Raw genomic sequence first — 16347 nt, forward strand, 5'->3', positions numbered from 1 at the left:
TCTTTGGAACCAAAATGGTCTATCACGTCTCTAGCGTACCATAGACTCATATATCATCCTTTTAGGACACTATTTTCTTATTGGAGCATTTCAGCTGGAATATGAGATATCATTATTTCATCAAAATGTCTGGAAGGCATTTCGTAAATGTATTATCCTACTTTTCATTGTAATCCATTTCACATATCTCATTCCATCAGCTTATCATATTATCCTTCTGGATTGTATATGTCTTTATTACATGCACAACTGTATGTTTACACCCGATCATGGGGATCATCTTACTTGAATTTACTTTATCAAGTTCTTTTTCGAGTGGCGAACATAATTTTCTCAATGTTCCACTCATTAGGATTCTTTAATTCTCCCCCTCGAGATGATGACACTTCATGTCTAAAATCTCGTACTGAATCCCACTCTAGAACCAATAACATATTCAGTTTTCCCATTTTGAGATGAATTATGTTTCAAATCCTTTAGAGTGAGATCTTAATTTGGGGTCTGCTTAAAGAAATCACATATTGTGAACTTGTTTGATGATTCATCACCCATGATGGTTTCCTTTATGTTCTTGACATGCTATATGTTAAAAACTTCTGGTTTTTCAACATTTCACAATAATGTCGATAACATTATTGGAGATGGCTATATATCAGTAAACTTTATGTTTACCACTCATTTATAATTTTGCCATCTTTTTCTTATGCATGTCTTTTCATCATAAGCTCTTCTAGAGCCAATAATATGTTTATATTACTAGATACTATACTTATTTATTTTGAGAAAAAATAGATATTTGTTAGCTTTAACCATGTACGATGACCAAATATCTGCCAAGTATGACTATCTCCATCCGGAATCTCAAAATTTTCTTCAGAAAAATAATTCTCATATCACATCGATATTTTATTTTTATTTTCTGGACCAATCAGAAAATCTGAATCTGAATCATCAAGATGAGTATTCAAGCTATGAAAGATGGTTCGGGCTCATAAGAGACGAAGTTTAATATACTTTCTTTCTCTTTTTCTTTTTGATTCTCAATATAGATCGGCTAATTATTTGGCGTACGATAATTACGTACCCAATTTTCTTTTTGGCCGTATCTATAGCAAACCTTTTCTGTTTGCCTTTTATCACCCAACCACTTTCATTTTTCGTGGAAGTTCTAATTATTTCACATGGACGGAATCTTCTTCCTCGTCCTATTCCACGACCACGATAGCGATTTCAACCGCATCCACATCCTCGTCTTTTTCTAGTAGGACCGATTTGATGGTTTAGTATCATGATTTCATTTTTTTCAGTTTTCACAGAGGATTTACATCAACTCTGATCCTTTCTTTCAAGGATTTAATTATCAAAGATCTTCTAGATCATTTCTCATGATACACCTCATTTTATAAACCATCATTAAAGTGGGGTAAAATATCATGGTTTTTCTTTTTCTCATCCAATATCGTTTCAACTTATCGATGATTTCTCAAAGCTCATTTTCTCTCAGGTGCATCTTTGCACCCACTTCCCAAGTCTTATAATTATTTCTCGTAATATCAAGGGCATTTATTTTGAGCTTTGTCAAATTTGACATGATAACCGTATTCATAGAATAATAATATATAAAGACGGAAATTTAAATGCATAAATTAAAAGCATAAAATAAATGCATAAATTAAATTGCCGAAATTTAAAGAGCAATAAAAAAAATTGGAGGCTTAGCCTACCACGTGATCCGAGGAGTCATAGACTACCATATTGATCATTATTTTTCAAAGTCCGAGGAGACATGGTCTACCATTTTGACTTTTACTTTTTGTTTTCAAGATCAGAGGAGACAAAGTCTACCATTTTGATCTTTTCTTATTTCAAGTTCCGAGGAGACTTAGTCTACCATTTTTGATCTTTTTTTTTTATTTACGGAGGTAAAGCCTTCCACGTAACCTTTTTTTTTCAATTCACGGAGGTAAAGCCTACCACGTGTTTCTCTGATCGTGAAGGCATAGCCTTCCATAACGATCAGTCGGGGAAGTCAACGCCTCGGCTGATTTAAGAACTTTCGAATTGATAAACCTCAGTTGGTCAGAGCTACGTGCTGATTACGTGTTGTGAATTATAAAGCTTGAAGAAATATTTATATTATTTCTTCATGGAGTGGTGTACATACGTGAGGGAGAAGAAGCTAGATCTTTGCATTAGCTTTGTATTAAGTTGTTGTGGTATGTAGAGAGAAATAGAAATATGACTAGTGTCACTTATATTATTTATCACACACACGATGTGTTTATATAGGGAGTAAGAGTTGGTCTTATAAACCGACTTAAACAATACGAAAAAATACAAGTCTTATCATGTATAGATAGATAATCTCTGAAAGCTGTTAGAGACTCATGAAGACATTTGTCCCATTAGATGTCTGAATATAGATGATCATACGTAATAATTTATTAATTTAAATAATATAATTATAAACTTTGTAACTAGATATATAATTATTATTTTTTTGTTTTTTTTGTCACGTTCTCCATCATTTTACTTAGTTTTGCTAATTTTTAATGTTTTTATTAGGATTTAACTAATTCATTGATTTATTATTAGTTTTCTCTGAGTCATTAATTTATTAATTTAAATTATAAAACTATTTAAAGATTTGTAATTAGATATATAATTTTTAAAATAAATTTTGTAACTTTAACGAGTTAGAACCAATTCTTATTATTCTGTTTTAAAATCATATTTGTTACTGATAATTTTAAATCACATTTGTTACTGGACGTGAAACATAATCTATCTTTTATTATACTTTATATAGTTTAATGATAATATAGATAATGTGTAAGTGATATTTATCTTAGTCTATGTTGTATTATAGTTATAGTAGTATATAAATGCTAATAAAAAGAATTATGATGCCGACTTTAACTTAGTATCCATCTTAATAATGTATTATAATTATTTGCCAACTCTATGGTATGATAGTATATATTCTCATCATACGGGAAATACACACAAAACTTACAAAACTTCATTTTTAAATAATATGAAACATTTTCAAATGTTGTCTTTTTGATAAAAAACCCCATTTCACTTTTTTATTAGAGTTATTGAGTCGGCTAAAGATTACTATAAAATTCGAGTAAAGGTGTTGATACTTTAAAATCATGAAAAAGTCAAAATTTGTTTCAATTGAATTGGTATTGATGATGTTGTAAATATATTAATTTATTTCATTTTTGATTCACATTAATTATATGATTTGGTGTTAGTCACTTATTTGAAATTTAATTTGTAGGGAACTAAGACTCATGATTCTATTGAAAAATGTTCATTTGGAGACTTTTTTTGGGTAACTTTCTATATATGTTATCTCAACGGGATTTTTTTATTCTGCATAATTTCAATTTCGGTGATTATACCATAAAATATAAAAAGACTCATCTGCTTTTTAAGATAAATTTCTATAAAACAACCAAAATCATACCTTGTGATGATTTTCCAAAAGAGTCAACAAATAATGATTTCAGATAATTTTAAAAAATATAGGGACGTCAATCTGAAAATGAATTTTTAGTCGGTATATTTTCTATATCATATTTTGTTTTGATTGATGTGTTTTATTTATGATATGTTTGTTCACGAGTTCTTCTTTCTAATGTTTTGTGTTTTAGATGTTATTGGCGAAGTTGTGAATGTTGAACCTTTGAAATATCTCATTGCAGAAAAAAAATCTTTAACTAAGTTAGAATTGACTATTCATGATACAATGTAAATTTTTTCAGAGATTAATTTAATTAATATTGTTCTATTTCTATGACATGACACCAATTTAAAATTTTAATATTTAGTGATACATGTGTTAACATGCACATTGGGTCTTGGTATGCAAACCAAGTATTAGATTTCTTTAAACCGATCATGAAAATCACAGTGATGTGTATTATTGAGTTTTATTCAAATTATCTCCATTGTTTTATACTTCTACGTGGCCAAGAACATATACTAATAAAATAAATATTTTTTTCATATTGAGTGCATTTGCACTTAAACGATTTTTTTCTAAAAATTAGACTCTTTAATTTAAAAAAAAAAAAACTCCGTTAAATTGAGATTCAATTTCTAAATAGAAGAATCATGTGTAAACAATAAGAAAAAAATTCACACAATAAACAATTGAGATTTGATTAAAAAAACAGAAAAAAAAACACAAAAATTAATATTTATATCTAATTAAATACATTAGCGTAAATATAAAAATAATATTAAACTAAAATTATTAAAATATATATTAGCTCGCACAAATATTTTATTAACTAATAAGAACATAGATATAAAAAATAATTGCCACACTTTTTCTGACAATAATTACAGTTTTAGACTGTTATGGTTAATTTTGTAAATTTATATAAATTTAACTAAACTTTAGATGTTTTTAATGTGTGAAATTTTTTTAAAAACTATCCTTGTAAAGCAGCGGAAATTTTTTTTTGTATTTGTAGTCAGTTTTTGAGTCTGAGTTTGATCTGTCTCTCTCTCGATATATATAAATAATACATGAGTTCTGTCAACTCCTCTGCACCCATTGCTTCGTAGGTTTTCTTGGATCTTGCGGATTCTGCTTCCTTATGTTGACATTACTATGTCCCCGGCCTCCTCTGCCTCTGCCTCTTCCTCTCCTGTTGTTGGAGGTGCTAGAGTTTGTCTCTGATTCAGCTTCTTTGTGTTCTTGTTCTTGACTTTGACTAGCTTCTTCTTGGTTTGATGAAGATGATGCAGGAGGTGGTGGAGGAGGAAGATACATACCAGGTACAACCGATATGTTTTTCTTTGGTTGAACCAGACCACCCTTCTCTTCCTGCGTCTTTAGAATAGCCTCAAAACGTTCTCTTCTCATGTTCTCTGATTCTGACTGGAGCACTGGGTCTTCTCCTTCCTCACCTTGTAGCAAACCAGATTCCTGCTCGGTCCCAAAGCATGAAAGCTAGAATCAATGCAAAGACAAAAGAAAAGTCCACATGATCAGAAGTTAATGGCTCACTCACATGTTGAGATGACTGAGTTGCACCGACTAAGCCGAGAACATGTTCAATATCACTCGCATGAACAACTTTGCGGCACACTGGACAGTTTCCCAAGCTTTTATCTACTGATCTAGAGTTACCTGCAATACTTAAATTTTATTTATGGATTATTTCATTGAATCTAATTCCTTTCCAGTTTCCATCAAAAAAGACATTATCTCACCATTTTGTGAATCAGCTTCTTTCTCTGTGTGAAGCCAGTTCCACCACCTAATGATGCACTCACTGATCACTTGAAATCAGTAAAGAACCATTAGACACCTTAAACACTGGGAAATAAAAATAATTTTGTAACAGAGAGGTCAACGGTTCTTTACCAGTGGAAACAATGGAAGCAAGACATGAGCTTCATAAAGGGCATTTGATTACTCTGGCCATCCTCAGGGAATAACGAATACAAACACAGTGGACAATCACCATCCGGATGATTCATAATCGTCAGCCTCTCTACTGCTTCCTACAAACATATAATGTTCGTTATACTAACATGAGATTCAAATCTTAGATATATATCTATGCAGATCGTTTGATTGTGATTCAGCAAACTCAGTTATATACTACTAGAGATTTAAACAAGAAAATGAATTTAAAGATTCTTCTAACCTCACAAAGTGCAACTAGCATTAGAGAAGAAGATAGTTCAGAAGCTTTCTCTTGCACAAAACCCATCAAAAGCTTTTGCCTTTGCTCATCAAGACCCTTAGACTCAATCAAACTAATCTGTGGCGGCTCGTCTGGATACTGTTACAACAACAACAAGAAAAGGAAGATCCTTTTTAGCTCAATGAGACAGACAATGATTCACTAGAACACGGAAACCAAACAGTACCTTAGGACCAGCTTGTATTCTCACAACCGCTTCCACAAACTGCAGAGCAGAGCATTACCACAATGTCATCAAATAACAATAAAAGAGATGACAAAAAAAAAAAACATAAAAATCAAAACTTTTGCATCCCCTTTCAGCTTTAAAGCTTTTGTACGATCGACCCAATACACCAACAAAGCCAAAGACACTAATTTGAGAATCTTCAATGCGTAAAGTTTCGATTTTTAAAAGAATCAAAACCTGCTGAGAAGAGATCTCGGCGGTACGGGGCTTGATGTGGAGGTGAAGATGAGGAGGATACGAATCCACTATGACGGCTTCATCGCCGTAAACAGCTTCCACAGCTTCCATCTCCATCGCTACCTCTTCTTCCGTCATTTCCGCAGACGGCGAAGAAGCGGAAGGGATGTCCGAAGCAGGGCAGAAGACCTTTTCCGTAATTATTATTCCTCTTCGCCACGTATTCATTTATTTATGGACTTTTTGTCGGTATATATAATATATATCCTTCGTGACAAAAAAAAATATAATATATATCCATTTAATTGATTTTTAGCCTTAGCAGTATAATATACACGAGGTTTGGAAATTTTGAGTCTGCTGTATCTTAAATCATTCTATAGAAGTCTAGGGACACAAGAAGTTGACGTCGTCTATCCATCTTCTCCGGCCGGTGGCGGCTTGCCGCTGCTACCGTAAGAAGGTGGATCTCTTTTATGTCTTGTTTCAGTCTTTCTTATCAGCTTTAATGGATTAAGTTTTGGTCCTAAGCTTCAGTTTGTCGGATTGAAGCGGGGAGTTTCAAATCGGACACCATAGAAGCCGATCTCACCAGATCTGTGATATATGGTGGTTGGTTTATAGTGACCGGCTGTGTTGAGTTCGTTCGTGTTAGGTTCTGCTTGTTTTGTTTTGTATCGGTGTAGAGGCGCGTAGAAGCGTGTGGTGAGCCCGTCCAGAGTCTAATGGCAAGTCTCAGTTGGATCTGGAGGAAGTTATTGGAGTGGAAGCATGTAGAAGACGCAAGGTGAGCCTGTTACAGAGTCCAGTGGCGAGTCTTAGCTGGATCTAGAGGGGCAGTGGAGTGGGGGTGCGTTGAAGGCGCGTGGTGAGCCGGTTTCAGAGTCCAGTGGCGAGTCATAGCTGGATCTAGAGAAGGCAGTGGAGGGGTAGCGCGTTGAAGGCGCGTGGTGGTCATTTTCAAAGATCAACATCAAGTTTGTTTGATTTTGAAGGGTGTCAATGGAGCAGAGGTGCGCACAAGGCTCAATACACAGCAACGGTTAACTTTAAGTTAACATGCTGATTTTGTTTCTTCTTGATCGGTGTTGAGTCCCATTTAAAGTAGTTAAAACTTTGGCTCTGAGGTTGATTATCTTTCAGCCGCCGGCTTGTGTCTCTGGGATTAGTATGCATCTTCTAATCGTCAGCTTGGTTGTTTCACTTTCTTGGTTTTAGGTTTTGTGTTCAGGTCTGTAACCTCCCTATGCTAGGTTTATTAAGTTATGTTTCAATATTAAAACATCAGATGACAAAAAAAAAAAAAAAAGTATAATATACACAGGGATGATTACTCCATATCATAATCTACAACGCTTGTTTTTTGAAAAATGATCTTTTTGTATATAATCCAGGTACCGTTGCAAATGGGGCGTTGTTGTTCAATTTAAAAGTATACGAAGACCAAGTAAATGAACAATATTTATCGGCTAAAAACGTAAATAAAAAAGGATTCACGATATAAATTAAAAAAAAAAAAATAACGATAACGGAGTGAAGTTTAACGGCGAATCTACCGACGGAACCGAGAAGATGAGGCGGAGCCGTATTAACAGAGCTTACCGGAGAAAACTATTATCACCGCTGATTTACCGTAGACTGTAAGTAGTTCGATACGGTGCTGCAAATTTACCTTCTTTGTTATGAATTATCACCATCTTCCGAGTTCAGACACTCTTCTTCTTCTTTACATTCAAAACTTTTTATGGATTTTTGTACGATTTATCAAGAGAAAAATGAGAATCATTTGCAATTATGACAAGTAATTATTATTTTTGTATGTAACATATAAACAAGTACATTTCACTTGCAGACAATCTTACTAATGTTCTGTAATAACCTAGTGGTTTCATAACACATTACACTACTTAATACATTTTTCAACTTACTTAGGTTCCAAGTGATCCAACAGAAAGGGAATTTGCAATCACTGACACCATCTTCAGAACTTATTTTTCTTAACTGTATCAATGAATCTCTGCTTTGTAAGATCGTTTCTTGAGATATACTCAAGAAAATCATTAAAGCTGAAATCTCCATAAGCAGCTGGTTTGTCTTCATTCACAAGCTGGGGTGCTGGACTTATCTTCTTGTTCATTGGTAAGCTGTGTAGACTCGCGAAAGAGAGGCGGTTGACATCTTTGTTCACTGTTACTCGATGAACCACACTCCTGTAGATGCCATTGCTCATCACTTCTACTTGATCTCCAAGCTGCACTATCAGAGCTCCTTCTATGTACGGCACACAGATCCAGTTGTTGTTTTTGTCTTTTATCTGAAGCCCCTGGCTGCTTTGGAGTAAGATGGTCAGTGAGCTAAAGTCAGAGTGTGGTGGCATCCCCAAGGCTATCCCGGGTTGTGGACACGCTGGGTAGCAGTTCACCGCCATGACTTGTGACCCTTCTTCGATTTCTTCCTGTAAGTAACTTTTCTCGAGGCCTAGACTTTCTGAGATAGCTTCTATTAGTTGCTTGTGTAACACATGCGTTGCTTCTGAGTATTTCCTCACTTTTTGCCTGATAGTAAGAGGATAGATCACATCAGTTCTGAGTCCTAGATAGTATTACAAGTTGTGAAACATCTATGGAGCAATAGGATATTTCTACTGTTGTGACGGACCAGACTCTTTACTATAGCCAAATGTCCGTCACTAGATGTCCAATTCCTCGCTTAGTATGATATTTAGGAGAAGCCTTCCCCAAAAAAAAAATTTGTGAGGGCTCTCCCAAAACAGACAATATCATACTAAGCGAGGGGTTGGACATCTGGTAATGGATCTAGTAGAGCATCTGGTCCAAAAAAGGGCATCTGGTCCGTCATATGTACCCATAAAATGTGAATAAGTTTCGTTTGATATTCATATAGTGAAGTTGGCCTAGATAGGTTAACTTACTTGTAGCATGAAGGGTTGGATGGCCAGAGATTAATCCACTTTGAGAGAGGGTGTGAGTAATGTTTGATGAAGTCTCTCCAGTAATGAACACTGTCTGTTGCATGGTTGATGCTGGTGCCATATCTTACTGGCGTATGAACATCATCAGAAACCAGAAGCATCTTCTCATGGGAAGGTAAGTCAAAGAACCTTGTAGCTGCATCAAGTGCATCTCTCATCACCGATGATGATATTCCATGGTTTGTAACCTGTTGAGAAGAAAGTTTTTGATCAGAGTTATGTACTTGAATAAAGAGTGATACAAATGATACTAGTGTAGTGTGCTTTAATGAAACAGAGCAGCCAGCATACATGACATTAGCATGAAGAATAAAGATAAGCATGTCCACGTGGCTACTTACTTTTATCCTCAATAAAGACAGAAACTAAGGACTTTGTCTTTTTCATTTAAATCTTTTTGATAAGGACTTAGTTGATTGGTGGAAATACAATCCAAAAAAAAACGAACTCATAATTCTCTCTATACAACACATGGCCTAAATCTAATGAATAGAACACTTTTGGATTGTAATAGTTCATGAATCTAAGTTACATAACTTGTCACGTGTCTTACCTAGCCATACATGTGTAGTTTATATAGCTGAAAACAAGAATATTACCTGAAAGAAACCAAACTCCTTGCAAGCCATTTCAATCTCATGGATGACACTGGGTCGAAGCAGAGGATCATGTAAGAAGGAGAGATCAATGACAGGAAGATTGATGCTACCAGTGCCAATGCTTGGACTGAGAACTGGTCGTTGTGAAGGCGGAAGAATGTAACGGGTAGGCACGTGAGGGACACCTGACTCAGTGAGTGCCATGGCACTAGTAAAGCAATCACCAAGCACATTTTTATTTGTTTCCTCCATTTCTTTTTGCAAGAATCTGTTTTGGTACTTTAGGGTCTCACCTTGTCTTCCTACTTATAGTAAGCAAGCATGCAAAGCGTGTTTTTATATACACATGAAGATAACCTGGTCTTTATTTTAAAAGGTCATTGTTTCTTCTCTTCTATTTGAAAACGGTTTTGGAAACTACCGGCTTGTGTTCAGATACATAAACATTAAATGAATGGTTAGATACTTCATTCAAATAAAGAATTCTCATTTGCTTTTTAGAGTTGCCACATCAGAGCTTGAAAGGTATTTGTGAAAGGTGTATGACTAGTTGCATTTTTTGCTTTTTGGATTAAACAATTATTATATGAAAAGAGTCATCATGTTAACAGATTCTTTTTTTTTCATTTTTAATAGAAACCATAAACATCTCCTTTTTGTGCATATACGTCATCAGGAAGGTTGAGAATTGGTATAATTTCATGGAGATCATTACTACTATATGTGAACTGTTGTCTTTTCTACTGAGTAATGGGTTTTGGATTTATATGAAGGTGAACTTGGGCTTATCTGTATTTGGCTCAATCAATTAGGTAGGGTGATTTCTTTTGGATGAATGATAAAAGTGATGATTTGTTTTCTTGTGCATCAGGGAACAAAGAAGATAAGGGGAGATTTGTTCAAAAAAAAAAAAAGAAGATAAGGGGAGAAAGTGGTGAGATTCAATGGAAGGAGAAATATGGAAATGCAAAAAAAAGAAAACATAATAAGTGGGTGACAAGTTGAGAGACAAATACAACTTGGTGGCTCCAATTTCAAATCTGCATAGTAATGTCTTAAAACAAGTATATATCTCTTCACAACCTTGAGGGTCTCTCTTCTAAAACGTGTTGACTTTGACTTATCTCGGCATTGGACCTGCAAACGACCTTTTAAGATAATGGGCTTAGGCTAAACCATAAGATATTGGCGACACATTTCGTTAAACGCAGAGAGAGAAAAACTTTTTGCTACTTGGCAAAACAACAGTTGTTTACTTTTTCTATAATACCAGCATTTCTCTAATCATTTGAATACATGAGTGTGGAATATGTCAATATTCCACATTTTTCTGACAATTTGTGTGAGGAATGGTTGTTTGTTTCTTATAAATAAATTATTTTATGAAAGTCAAATTAATAGTAATTATTTTATTTTACGAGATTCTGGCTGTATCATTGACTGTTCTGTAATTTTTTTTAAAAAAAAAATCTCTTGGATCTTGTAGTCACTCTCCTGCAATCTTGTAGGCAATCTCTTCCATTCTTGGAATGTATAAGAAAATGTGGTAGCCCTCTCCTTGCTATTATGTCATTCATATCATTTAAAAAAAATTGTAAGATTCCATTCCGATCATAAAGTACAAGACATATGATCTATAGATGCTATAACATGCATATATTTTATATATATAAGTATCAGTTTTATACCAACAAAGGGGTCTCTCTCTGTCTAGAGATTCACCACACTGAGAGCATAATTAGTGGGAGGTAGGTTCTTAGCGGAATATAAGAAATCGTCTCTTAACTTTTAACTAAAAAATCTAAGAACCGGTTCTTCACTTTTTAGTTAAAAGTTAAGAGACGAGTTCTTATATTTCGCTAAAAACCTCACCTTAAGAACCTCCCATTAATCTGAGATTACAGTAACGGAGAAACTGTTTCTGCAACTTGATCGTTGCAAAACGTAGACATTATGTATCTTGTTTCTTTAGTCTTTGTCTTCTATACACCGAATATTTCAGAACAATTGGTAATCTGATTTAGGTCAGCGGTCAAAACATACTGACTGTATCTAGAAAAGCACAAAACATCATTGATACAATTAGCTAAATGCGTAAACAAGACCTAGCAATATTGAAGTATTGATAGAAACATAGCAAGCGACATAGATAAAATTTGTCGAATAAAGTTTTCCAAATACAGTTCTCTGAAATGAAACTATCAAGAAATGACAACAACAAAAACGAAAGACTGAACCATTTCGTTTTGTTTTTGGTGCACATGTATAGTTCGTCATTAATTTTACGACAACAAAGTTTGAAAAAAAGAAAGAATTGGTAAATATATAGAATCAAAGAATAAAAACAAGTTGGTAATCGAACATCTAAGCACGACTTTTTCAAATGTTCCCTTTTGTAAATATATATCTCTAAGTACTCGATAGCCTCTCTCGATATAACTCAATTCCTCAACTCTCTCTTTCTCTTTTCATCTATATTTGCATTATTTGTCTCAATGGGATCAACCAGCGTTCTCCTCCTTCTCCTCCTAACCGTAGTCCCTGCCGTCTTCGCCGTGACTTATCGGGTCGGTGATGTTGCTGGCTGGACCAGTGGGATTGATTACACGACTTGGGTCACTGGAAAGACTTTTCGGGTCGGTGACACTCTAGGTATATAATTAAATTTTCATTACTCACTCAAATTAAAGTTACAAGAAACCTGTTTTAACCTAATAAGCAAAGTTCTTACTTTCTTTTAAGTTTTAACCTAACCTTTCTTATAAATTAGATTAATTCTTCAAAGATTGTTTATTATTAATCATAAGAAACTATTATATAAAGATACAATTTAATAAAAAAAAACGCTTAAATTTAAAACCTTAAAATTAATGATTAAATGGAAAATCACCAAAAAAATTAACGTAAAATGCTCAACTAATGAAGCGTAAATGTTTTAACTATTGTCATGTATCATTGTATAGAGTTCAAGTACGGTCCTTCACACTCGGTGTCCGTGGTAAATAAAGCTGGCTTCGATGTCTGCGACAGTAGCGGAGCAACGCAGAGATTCTCAGGTGGTGACACTAAGATCGATCTTACAACAGTTGGAACTATGCACTTCATTTGCCCTACTCCTGGTCACTGCCTCGGTGGCATGAAGCTCGCCGTTCCAGTCCTTGCCGCCGCTCCATCTCCGGCCACTCCTTCACCAACTTCTTCCCCAAAATCTCCACCGCTTGCCCCTCGCTCTCCGCGTAAACCTAAAACTCCATCTCCACCTGCTTCTCCTCCGGCCAATGGCTCACCGTCAGAGTCGCCCGCGCCTTCGCCGTCTTCGCTGTCTTCAACATCCCCATCTCCGTCAAACGCAGCGTTTAAGGGAGTCATGGTGAGCTATGGAATGATGGGGCTCACAATGTTGTTGACGTTTGTTGCCATGAGCTAAATTACATAGTGCAGTACACCTGCTTTGTTTGTAATGAATTTTTCCTTCTTGTTAATTTCATTTTGTAATTGGCAATGGTGCATGTATAATCATGTAGAACATGATTATGGAGCAAATTACAAAACCATATTCGATTTTAATTTAATAAGATGTCATGTGTTGATTAAGGAAAACACAAGTTGACATATATATCTACGCAAAATTAGCGCGTAAAAAAAATGGGTTAGAGTTATTTAAAAACCAAGTTGTATAAAATACAAAGACGTAGTCCAAAAATACCCATTATAACTATAATCTAATCACCGCAACCCAACTTGTTATTGGTAAATAGACTGAAATATATTTTATACAGCTACATGACATTTGATTATAGTAAACTACACGTCTATTCCACTGTTTGAGCGGGTTAGCCCGACCGATTCTAGTACATATTATGATGGGTAAAATCTCGTCAGAGTAGGCTGAGTCAGTCATATTGAAAGAGATCTTATACTGTTTTCTCTTCTCGACATTGTTTATTTGTAAGACGGCCATTGAACATTTGAAGTTCAGCAGAGAGCCCTTGAGATTATTAGCCAAAAAGAAAGAACTAACCAAACAACGTTTTTACAAAGCACACAAAGTTAGAAACACTAATCCCATACGAAACAAAACCTTAACTTCTGTTTCAAGAAATCACAGACCTTGTCTTCTTAAATGAAATCACAGACCTTTCCGTCACTAACTATGATAAATGAAATACCAGAAGTGTAGATAGAGACTTTGCCTTTTTTTATGCTTGTCTGTTCTGTTTGTTGTTTTAGGCTTTGTATAGAGTTTCTTGAGGTCTAACTGTTAGATCTTTCTACTTACACAGTAGTAGTCTCTCATAAGCTGTTTGGTATTTTATTGACTGAGAAGGAGGCTGTATGATGGCATATCTTCAATATATGTTATGTCTTCAACCATTATCTCTCTCTCCAATTGCCTCCTTGTCGATTTCATTACCGTCTGCGTGTTTATCCACATTTACAAATTCATTAGTAAATCTTATTATGTTTGGGCCAAAATAGAGCATTAAAACCAGTCAAATATGCGAGGCAGAGTAAAGCCCCATGTTTCTTCGATTCTAAAAACTTCTAGTGACATTTAGAAAAAGGTTACAGAAAGTGCTTACGTTAAATTCCATGTACGAAGCACGCATGGAGAGCCATTGATGATCCATTAGCTTGAAGGCAATGCAATAAAGAATGTCAAACGCAGATTCATTCACTGCAAACAACAACACAAGTCCAAGGATAGACATTCCTTAGTAACCTAACTTGTGTGAAAGACAATAAAAATTTAATTAACATTGTCTGGTAATGATTGATTACCCGAAAGAAATCTCAAAAATGTTTCGCCAACAATACTTGGTGGTTTCACTGTAAAATGGAAGGGTTATGTATTAGCTCGAAAGTAGGAGTGCTTTTATTATGCTAACTAGATGCCTCAAGATTTATGCCTAATGCATTTAAGAGCATGATCAAAACGAAATATCTATGCAATAAGTAATGTTGCAGTACCTGTTTCAAGGCCAAGCATCTGGATAAGCATGAACGTAATATTGATGCCAGCAACGGCAAACGGGTATTCCCATACAGATCGATCCCCAACCTGCTTCCGCAGAAGGTCCTGGAAGGATTTCTACACGAAACAAACAAGTGGCATTTGAGTGACAGAACCGAAATGTCATTGCCTGATGTCATGTGATGCTAACGAACAAAGACATGTACAGTTTCTTATAAAGGGCGTACCGGGAATCTCTTAGCGAAGTACAATAAGTTTTCAAGAGATATGAAACCACCACCCCTGCCAGATGCTCAACTGTGAGTCAGGTGAAGTGGATAAATCCAAGGATAGTGACAATGAGAAGAGAGAGAGCATACCTAAAATCAGTGGATGGATCTTTCCCCTGCCAACCCATTTCCTTCCACTGCTCAGATACAATTGCGTGTAGCTCTTCTTCAGGAAAAGAAAGTTTCCAAAGACCCTTCAGAGCTTCCTGTGAAGTAGCAACCAATATTTATGCAACGCAGGTACAGCTGGACTCACAAAGCGCTGGTAACCATCTACTTGATGGCATGATGAAACTGATTTTGAACAGCCCTTGAAGGAAAGCGTACCTGATGCTGAGGAATTGAGGTGTCATAAGCTACTTCCATGCGGTTCTGCAACCTCTGCAAGCATTCCTCCTGAAAATATCGACAACAAGGGTAGCAGCTATTTGAATATAATACGCGAGAAGAAACAAACTATCTTCTTCTTTTCTTTTCTTTTTTTCAAATGAGTAAATGTTAAATTAACTCTCTTCTCGAGAGCAGACCTCTCTCCCTAACGAGACTTAAGACTTGAACCACCTATGTATGACCTCTTATACTTAATCCAAGAAAACAGAGGGAAGTGATTATTACCTGAGCAGGTGTAACCACGCTGCCGATCCAGCCACAGCCTCAGCTACATACAAAAAAATACAATGATTAATCGTCGTGAATGGAAAGTTACCAGATGAAGACGAATCGTAAACGTTTCCTCGTTCCAGACTTTGAGAAATCCTCCTCACGGCCACGAACGAACCTCCTCCTCTATCATCCATCCAATCTCTTCTATCAATACAAATAAGATTAAATCGAATCGAATACAACTCTCGTTATCTGATCAACACAAACGCAATGCGAACGAACAACACAGAAAGAGAGGAAATGAGATTATGATTACCGCCGCGAACGAGCAAACCGGCCTCCGATCGGAGTTTATAGATCTCCGGGGTGTCGCCGTCCGGAGTTTCGGCGGCGATTGAGCGTATCGGACGGCGAAATCAACCGAGAGATTCGGCCGTTTCAGTTTTAGTTTATTTGAATAATGCGCGTGCGATTCAATCGCTAACGAAACTTCATAACGGAAAACAAATGAACCCACTCTCATTTGCTTCTTTCCTGCGTGTGTTTAACTAGGAGGACTTCGTCAACGACAATAATCTTCTACTAATTGATTTATTTATTTTATTTTAAATCATTTTTTTTTTTTGAACTGGAATGATTAGCAAAATATTGGTTATCTAACACTTTCCATTTGCATTGTTAGACGATATTTTAAAATGATTAAATAAGAGCAAAAAATATGTAATTGTTGTGAACAATGAAGGGGAATCGTGTTCTATGTCTATA

The 16347-nt window shown here is 35.4% G+C and overlaps 4 protein-coding genes across 4 annotated transcripts; 1 reads left to right on the top strand and 3 right to left on the bottom strand.

Annotated features, from left to right (window-relative positions):
* Window positions 1-4463: 4463 nt before the first annotated feature.
* On the bottom strand, window positions 4464-6358 carry LOC106339336 (E3 ubiquitin-protein ligase RNF25). The gene is made up of 7 exons (XM_013778127.1): window positions 6145-6358; window positions 5905-5943; window positions 5679-5816; window positions 5393-5532; window positions 5239-5300; window positions 5037-5155; window positions 4464-4951 (listed from the first exon to the last, which is right to left on the bottom strand). The coding sequence occupies exons 1-7, from the start codon at window positions 6280-6282 to the stop codon at window positions 4559-4561; spliced, it is 1029 nt and encodes a 342-aa protein (XP_013633581.1). The 5' UTR covers window positions 6283-6358; the 3' UTR covers window positions 4464-4558.
* Window positions 6359-6767: 409 nt separating this feature from the next.
* Window positions 6768-10004, bottom strand: LOC106337487 (flavonol synthase/flavanone 3-hydroxylase). Its single transcript, XM_013776598.1, has 3 exons — window positions 9736-10004; window positions 9077-9324; window positions 6768-8699 (listed from the first exon to the last, which is right to left on the bottom strand). The coding sequence occupies exons 1-3, from the start codon at window positions 9985-9987 to the stop codon at window positions 8126-8128; spliced, it is 1074 nt and encodes a 357-aa protein (XP_013632052.1). The 5' UTR covers window positions 9988-10004; the 3' UTR covers window positions 6768-8125.
* Window positions 10005-11648: 1644 nt separating this feature from the next.
* Window positions 11649-13310, top strand: LOC106340359 (uclacyanin-3). The gene is made up of 2 exons (XM_013779242.1): window positions 11649-12387; window positions 12699-13310. The coding sequence occupies exons 1-2, from the start codon at window positions 12231-12233 to the stop codon at window positions 13160-13162; spliced, it is 621 nt and encodes a 206-aa protein (XP_013634696.1). The 5' UTR covers window positions 11649-12230; the 3' UTR covers window positions 13163-13310.
* A 493-nt stretch (window positions 13311-13803) lies between these two features.
* Window positions 13804-16105, bottom strand: LOC106338512 (ELMO domain-containing protein C). The gene is made up of 10 exons (XM_013777470.1): window positions 15899-16105; window positions 15686-15765; window positions 15595-15613; window positions 15307-15375; window positions 15070-15185; window positions 14938-14992; window positions 14707-14827; window positions 14518-14565; window positions 14319-14413; window positions 13804-14152 (listed from the first exon to the last, which is right to left on the bottom strand). The coding sequence occupies exons 1-10, from the start codon at window positions 16103-16105 to the stop codon at window positions 14048-14050; spliced, it is 915 nt and encodes a 304-aa protein (XP_013632924.1). The 3' UTR covers window positions 13804-14047.
* Window positions 16106-16347: the final 242 nt, after the last annotated feature.

This window comes from Brassica oleracea, chromosome C4 (genome assembly GCF_000695525.1).
Source record: "Brassica oleracea var. oleracea cultivar TO1000 chromosome C4, BOL, whole genome shotgun sequence".
NCBI lineage: Eukaryota > Viridiplantae > Streptophyta > Magnoliopsida > Brassicales > Brassicaceae > Brassica > Brassica oleracea.